The sequence below is a fragment of the Apteryx rowi genome, unplaced genomic scaffold (genome assembly GCF_003343035.1).
Source record: "Apteryx rowi isolate R43461 unplaced genomic scaffold, aptRow1 scaffold_723, whole genome shotgun sequence".
In the NCBI taxonomy this organism is placed as follows: domain Eukaryota; kingdom Metazoa; phylum Chordata; class Aves; order Apterygiformes; family Apterygidae; genus Apteryx; species Apteryx rowi.
The window spans coordinates 172,600-180,644 of record NW_020451009.1 but is presented as its reverse complement, the minus strand read 5'-3'; the positions used below and the strand labels follow the sequence as shown (position 1 = coordinate 180,644).

The following is an 8,045-nucleotide window of genomic DNA, read 5'->3' as shown; positions in this document are numbered from 1 at the left end:
GGCAGGCGAGGCAGCGGGGGCAGGCGAGGCAGCGGGGGCAGGCGAGGCAGCGGGGGCAGGCGAGGCAGCGGGGGCAGGCGAGGCAGCGGGGGCAGGCGGGCGCCGCGGGAGGCGGGGAGCCGCCCGGCGGGAGGCTGCGCTGCGGGACCAAGGTGCCCCGCTGCGGGTGGATGCGAGGGGCGAGAAGGCGCCGCGGAGGGTCAGCGGCCCACGCAGGCCGTGGGACCCGCTCCTCCGGGCCCCCGGCGCAGCTCCGCGCTCGGGCTCTGCTGCGGGCTCGCCGGGGCTGCGGCCGCCGGGAGTCTCTTCGTGGCCGATCTCGTGTACTCGCAGGGCGGCTCGGGCGCTGCGCTCGTGGCGGGGCCCGCGGCAAGCTGGACTGCCCTTCGCAAACCTCGCGGCAAAAGGCAAGGAGCCTCTCTTGCCCCGGTGAAGGAAGAAAAGACACTGTTTTTCTTTAGACTCTCAGAGCAGGTTACTACACCTGATGAGACAACCCCTTAAAAACTGATAAAAACTGTAACTTTTGCGGTTTCATCTTCATGTTTTCTTTTAGCTTTAACTCAAAAAAATAATGCAGAGATCACTTATTTTCATTAAAAACTGGCTGTCTTTATCAATTCTGAAATTTTGGGGATCATTAAAGAAACTTTTTGGAAACTTTTGTTTCCTGGACTTCCCTGGGTGTTTAATTTGACAAATATTCACGCACTGCAGAAATCTGCAAGGTTTCCTCCCGTTGGTGATGCTTCTTTTCTGGCAGAATGTTGTTGAGGCTTTTAGTCCTTACTAAAGCCTTCAGTTTGTCTTAAGTTGCCCTAAATTTGCCTACAATATTGTTTTGTAGATCATGTGGGGTAATGTTCTGCAGATCCTTCTAAACTAGACATCTAGTTGGGAGATGCTTTAAAGGGAACCTTTGTCCATTCCCTAAACACTTAGACTGCCTGCCTTTGAGTGGCATTTCTGCAAATGGGAACTTAAACACCCTCTTACAGAGTAAGTGGTACATCCAGATCTCATTTTCCGTGGAGTGCTCTAATCACTGTGCTACCGTATAGCATTTGGACATCTCTCCTATTCTTGGTATACTTTTTCTTCAAAAGACTGYGCATTTTGCTCTGGACTTACTCATGTTTCTGTGTGTCCAATTGTAATTGAAGTACCACAAGAATTTAAGTGGAAGGATGCCTTTGTTTTTCCTTATGATCTGTCCTAAACTGAGGTGGGGCTTGAGCTGCTTGGACTAGGCAGGTCTGGCCATGCACAGAGGCAGAACTCTCAACACTTCTGCAAACCTTAAAGGAAGATCCCTGTCGAGCTTAGGCATCTCTCAGCACGAGGCACAAGTGGCTGATGGGAGACCTCCTGAATCGTAGTATTAGACTGGGATACCTCTGCTCCATCTGCATCACACTTCAGGCTGTTAGCATACAGGTTCAGGTTTTAGACTCTAAATTTATAGAGTCTTTAGATTAGATGAGATAAAAAGCAGGATTCACCTTTTCTCTTTAATCTTTTTTAGTAATACATAAAAAAGCAATACTTACATGGAGGAGCACAATCTCTACTGAAAGCTCTCCAGAAAAAGACACAGAGAAGACTTTTTGGCTCAAATAACCACTGCTGGAGTTTGTTTGTTTGTTTTGGCCTATTTTTTTTCCTTTCTAGACTAATTAAACAGTAAAAGTTCATAACTGTGATTAGTCTAGTTCTTTTGAATCATGGTGTCCTCCAGGGCACAGCCAAGGACTTTACAGAAGTTAGGCAAAGAACCTATCATAGTGATATATGTGTGTGTGATGGGGGGGCAGGACTGAATCCTTGAACTGGCATTCACAGAAATGGTGATTATTGTCTAATTTTCCACTTTTTGTTTCTCCAGAGTATACATTTTAATAATAATGAAAATAGAATTATCTGATGTTAAAGAATATACATCATATATTTCTGCTCGCAGGCTGGTAGTCTGACAGGTACAAAAACCTCGTCCTCCTTGTCTAGATAAAGCAGTTCTTCCTCAGTTCAAACCAAGTACAGAGTTTCATTGGATCCTTGATGCAGTCTTACACAACAATTTTTTTTTTTTGCATGACTCATTTTAGAAATGTTACATTCTCATAAGCTTCTTATATTTAAATTGTGTCAGTTGACACTGATGTTAACAGACGAGAAATGTTATTTGCTGCACTGATGCTAGCTGTTGGGGATGCTTCTGTACACATGGGTATCAGAGAGAATAAGGTAATATCCGAGCTGAAGGGCTCTTAGATTTCTGGATCCCACAAAATATGCTATTTCATTCCTAGATGTTTTTATTATAGCAATGTCATTTTTATGACTCTTATTTTTTCATATGGAATCATTTGCTTTGGTTACTTTTATTAAAATGCAAGTTACCATGCTACTTAATTTATTGTTTTAATAGCAAATTATCGGGGAAACAACTAACTGATAATCTTGCCTAAGCAATGTCCTCTAGAATGTTTTATATTATGACATATCCTGTTTTTATTGTGGCTTTTAAATCTTTTCTTTCTCCATTTTACRCTCTTTTCAGCCTGGACGAAGCAGCAATGAAGATGGAGGAGGGAAGAATCGTGCAGCACCACAGCTCCTGTCATGGGATAGGGGCATGTGTTGCATATGCTGCTGGTAACACAGCTATGAGCTCCTGTGTCCCCACCGCTCCCCTAGCTGGCACTATATTATGCCTTGTGATCTCAAGGCTGTCTAATTCCCTTATGATCATCATGTGTTCTTCTATTCATTTTGGTCCATCACTGCAACCAACATTTCTAACTGAGGCTTTGCCTCTCACTCTCTGTATAAGTACTTCTTCACATGTCACACTAATATGCAAAACTCAGACTCCCCAACAATCACTAAGAGCACTGTAATATCCTATTTGAAATACCTCCTGAGGCAAATTTCTCATAACAGATAATCAAAGTTGATTACCTAGACACTTATGACATTGATATCAATGGGAATGCTTTTGTTTTGAGTATTTGGTTGTAAAACAGCAACCACAGGGCTATAGTTCTCTGTAAACAATTTATACATCTATTACAGGCATTACCTGTTCAGTCTTCCAGTAATGCATATTTTTTCCTCTGATTAAACAGAATCTTTTAAAAATACCATTTTCTGGTTCTGTGAGTGTTTTATTATTATGGTAGTAATATATTTAAAAATACAGTCTGCAATATTTCAATGAAATAAAATATTGTACTACTTAAGTGAAAATATTTTATGTACTATTAAGATGTAAGATTAGTGTGTAAACTATTTCTTTAAATATTATAATTCCTTAGCTGTATATCTATATCTTAAATATAATGTTAGGAAACATTGGTTATTCACTCTCTCATACTGTGCAAATATAGCAGGAGCTTCCTGATGAATTACATCTGTTTACTTTTGTACACTGAATGTGAAACATAGTTTCAATGCAAATATATTTGACAACTTGTACTTAGCAAAATTTTGTGTTTCTAATCAGTGCTTGAAACTGTCAGTATAGAAAGTTATACTATGCCAACACTCCTCAGGGCACCAGGTCTGCATTCTGGCACTGTTCAGACATGAGCCGCAAGACTGATAGGTTTTATCTTTGGACATACATATTTTCTTTTTGAGCAATTAACAGAAATAAAAAGAGTGTATACTCCTGTAGGTATTTGACAATTGAAATCCAAATGATTTCAAAGTATCTGTTCAGTTTTGAGAAAGAAGCGTATAATTTTTGGGTTCTGATGCCAAAATTGTAACATACTTTGAAAATAAGACATTGACACATAATTAATCATATATTATATTGTAGCAGAAGCATACCACAGTATAAAAAAGAGAAGGGTATTCACAGCAATCACCTTTAGGAAGAGGCTCCTCAGAAGACAGAAGCTGAGTTAGATGAGCTGCATGCACGAGGAAGCCCACCTCTCTTCATTGACTGCATAGACAGAGTAAGGTGACTAGCCCTCCTGTTTGGGTTAGATGCCTTGGTTAGGTACATTGAACAAATTGAAGTGTATGTACGGCAGATTTTGTTCATATATGAAGACAAAATGTGACAAAATAATTGTCACTGTCCCCAAAAGAAATAAAAGCATTAATAATAATTCAGAACAGTTGTGTGTTTTTAGGGGCTTGTAGGAGTTTGTAGGTGGGTAGGGGCTACTTTGAAGCCACTTATTGAGTAATATATTCCCTGTGTATTATACATGTCAGAGCCTTCCTCTCCTAACAGGTGGGCCTTGGAAACCATAATATCAACAAAAGAAGTACAACTATGAGCACGTCAGGATGCAATCCATAAATCCTTCATGCTGAGACAGAAACCCGCCTAGAAGTGGCCAAGAGGAAATGCTAAGCGTATGATTATACCTGAAATCTCATGACCCTGCAGAGGGGAGTTTAAACTCACAATTTCCACTCCTAAGGAACATGACCTAACCATCAGGTTCTGCTCAGAGAAGTATGAAAGGTAAGTGGCTATGGGACTCAGGCCTCCTACTTCTGGAATGCTCTAGCCATAATTTCTTACATAGCTTAATTTTAGAACTACTGTACTTATTAATTAGCCCTTGGATTTTTTTCATTGGTTTCCATTTACAAAATATTTAAATACTACTGATGCTTGGTGTCTGTTTGGAAACCTATATTGCATGCCTTGCAATTTCATTTATTGTCAACTGAACAATAAACAAGAAATGAAGAAAAATAAGCATCTGTTGTTTATGCAATGACATCATTGGGCATTTTCATAGCAAAAGAGAGAGACTCATGATTGCATATCCAAGCACAATATGAAATAGTTACCAAAAAGCCAAACTATGTATGGATTAGGTCTGTGGTAATAATGCCATACTAATAAATGTTTCTTACATAAGCAAAGGTCCCAGGTTGAATACAGGTAACRTATTATGAATACAACAATTAAATCAATGATAGAAAAAGTTCAAATGACTATTTTATAATGCCTAAGTTAATTTAACGTTGTGAATCATTAGTTCTATGTCAAATTTCTTAATTACTTTTTTAAGAAGTAGGTGGCCTGTTGTCTTCTGGAGGGAAACAATCATATGATTTTAAACTGTAAACAAACATCTGCACAATATTCATAGTTCCACAGATTTGAGAAAGCCACAGCAGCAGAATGAGAAATCTGTGTAGAAAAGTTGGAAATTCAAAACTGCACTATACTGAAGGGGCACTGGGTGCATCTGTTGTCATCAAAGCCAGTAAAGATTATTTTCAGTTTGCTTGTCACTACATCGTTTCACAACACTGCATTATGTATTTCACAAGGTAATGCACACAGCAAATTCTGACACTAGTGAAAATAAGAAAAAGCACACAAAATAATTTGGTCTTAGGTGAAAGCATTCTATATCACACCTATTTGTAATCAGTATGTCTAACTGTTCATCTATATTCATTCCAATGGAAAATCTGAAAGTATATGGTTACTACATGCAACTAAGAATCATAGTATACATRAAGCAAAAAGCTTGCGCATCTTTCAGATACTGATTTTTGAACTCATCTGCAGTAAGTATAACAGGCAGATTTAGTGTCTCAAGTTATCTGGACTGAAACTTTAATAGTCTGCATCCTAGCTGATCTCTTCTCTTACAATTTTCTAAGATATCTTACATGTGTGAATGACAAGGCTTGGATTTATCAACTTTGCATGAAAACTGAATTTGATAAAAGGAACAAGAAATTTCAGTTTCAAGCAACTTGAAATAAAATGTTGCTTCCTGCTGTCCAGCAAGAACCTCTGAATTCTGCTCCTCTTCTTTTGCACTGCAGTCATTGAAATGGGTCTGGAGAATGGACAAGAGGAACAAGAATATTTTGGGCAGTCTCATCCAAAGAAAGTCACATAGCTCTCTAACACGTCAGAGTCTCCAGTGGCTCTGCCTCTGGGAATTTCAGGAATTCTTTGTAGATTTAGCCCTCCTGACCCTAATGCCTTTTAAGGTGTCCCGGAGCATCCTGCCTTCAGCTGCTGTTGGAGAAGGTCTTCTACAGATCTTGTGCCACACCAACCAGCCCCATATAGATGTCCTGGATATCTTGGGGCATTGCAAATTGCATGAGACACCTATGTGTGGGCAAGCAAATTGAGCTTTAAACATCTGTTAATAGCCAGTGATGGTCTAGGTAGTTAGACAGTGGAACCTAAACAATGATTCAGTTCTCCCTGAAGTAGACATCTAGCGGCTAATGAGCTACATTGCTCAGGCTTCATTAACTGTATTTACTAGGGATGAGATTCAGCTGCCCGAGCTTCTAGTGCCATTTGAGATGTCCTTGCATATCCTTCCTGGCCTCCAGCTCATGCTCCAGAAAGGAATGGGTTTTCCATAGGTCTGATATCAACCCTATCTAGGTGTCCTGGATACCATAAGGCATCTCAAATGCCACTAGACAACCTATATTTATTTAAATGAATTACGTCTTTGATCTCTGAATGGGAGCTTAGACATCTAGCACCCATTTAGACACAGTTAGGTGTGTTCGATCGCACATGAATCTCAGCTATAAGACCTTCTATTATGAAATAAGAGAGTCCTTTCTAGTCATGATATTGGTATCATCGTTGCTGAAACACATAATTTATGAAATACCATACTGACATAAGATTTATTTCAGTTTGCGTCTTGTACCAGAGTTGCATATTGCAGTGATAAGAAATCTAGTTGTGATACTCATCGTTTTTCTAAGACGTATACAATTTGATAAACATTTTTGTTGTCATTGTTCTTATAAGTTAAAATTGAAATGTCCTGATTTTTGCATGTCTGTGTCTTGTTTAAACTGTGATGCAAAGCAATAAAAATATGTCTTGTTCTTCACGTTTACTAGCAAGATTCCGATGAACCAAATTCTGGATTCATTGTTTTCCATAAATAACTAACATGGTTTGCTGTTAGGTCAAGAAAATTAACCTCCTAAAAAAAATTATAAAAGGAACACCTGCCCTGGTGACTTAAGACTGTTTGGAACGGCAATGCTAGCTACCTTGTGGACAGACAACAACGTTTATGTTTTAATGTTACAAAAAGGGATTTTATCTAACAATGAAGAGAACCACAGATTGTGCAGCACAGTCAGCCTTTTGCCACCCTTCTCCATAAATCTGTTATTATGCCTGGCAGTATCTTGCACAGGTCTTTTTGAATGTCAGAAATTACTTACTAATGTTTTGGGAAGTGTTAGTAGCTAAGAATAAACAACTTTTCTATAACCAGTGGAATTAACAAAGCCTGGTTTCTTATGGAACTGCATCCTACTTAACTTCTCCCTTTTATATGCAATATACTTATCTCTTCCTACCCCAGTCTCTCCCACATTCCTTGGTCCAGTGGCAACTCATGACATGGCTGGTTGGGAAGTTCATACTTCTGGAAAGCTGCCCAGCACACAGACGCTGCGTACCGAGCTGCCTGCTGCCTCACGGCCTGCTTGCTGAGTAGTCGCCATCCTTCTCTCAGCGAGGGCACTAATGCGGCCTCCAGCAAACCCCTGACTGCCACAAGCAGCGCCACATCTCTGGGCAGCTGCTCAAGAGCTGCTGAGACCGTGTTTTTGATGAGCAGGATGCGAAAGCGGGATTCAGTTGCCCCTGAGGGTTATCCCAAACGTCACCAGACGCCTACGCGTGCGCGAACGAATACGACGCCGGGTGGGGGTGAAGAGCGACGCCGTCACCCTAGCTGTCCCCAGCACGTGCCCACGTGCCAAGGGAAGCCACGGCGAAGCGCACCTCCCCGCACCACCGCCGCACGCACCCGCAGCATCGCCCCCGCCCGCCACACGGCGCGCTGCCGCCGGGCTGGGGCAGCAGCCCGGAAGCAGCCGGCGAAACGGCCTCGCGAACCGCCTTCCGCTTCCCTCGGGAGCAGGAAGAGGCGTGCGGGGCCGACGGGCGGCCGCCATGCAGGTCTCCAGCCTCAACGAGGTGAAGATCTACAGCCTCAGCGCCGGCAGGAGCCTCCCGGAGGTGAGGCAGCGGCGGCGCGCGGCGCCCC

General features: G+C 41.7%; 1 protein-coding gene across 1 annotated transcript in view; it reads left to right on the top strand.

Annotated features, from left to right (window-relative positions):
* The first annotated feature begins 7,910 nt into the window (after positions 1 to 7,910).
* NOL10 (nucleolar protein 10) overlaps positions 7,911 to 8,045 on the top strand; it is a 59,015-nt gene continuing 58,880 nt past the window's right edge. Inside the window, exon 1 of the mRNA XM_026087606.1 lies at positions 7,911 to 8,017. Within this exon, the coding sequence (XP_025943391.1) occupies positions 7,952 to 8,017 (66 nt within the window). The 5' untranslated portion in view covers positions 7,911 to 7,951. The remainder of the gene's footprint in view (positions 8,018 to 8,045) is intronic.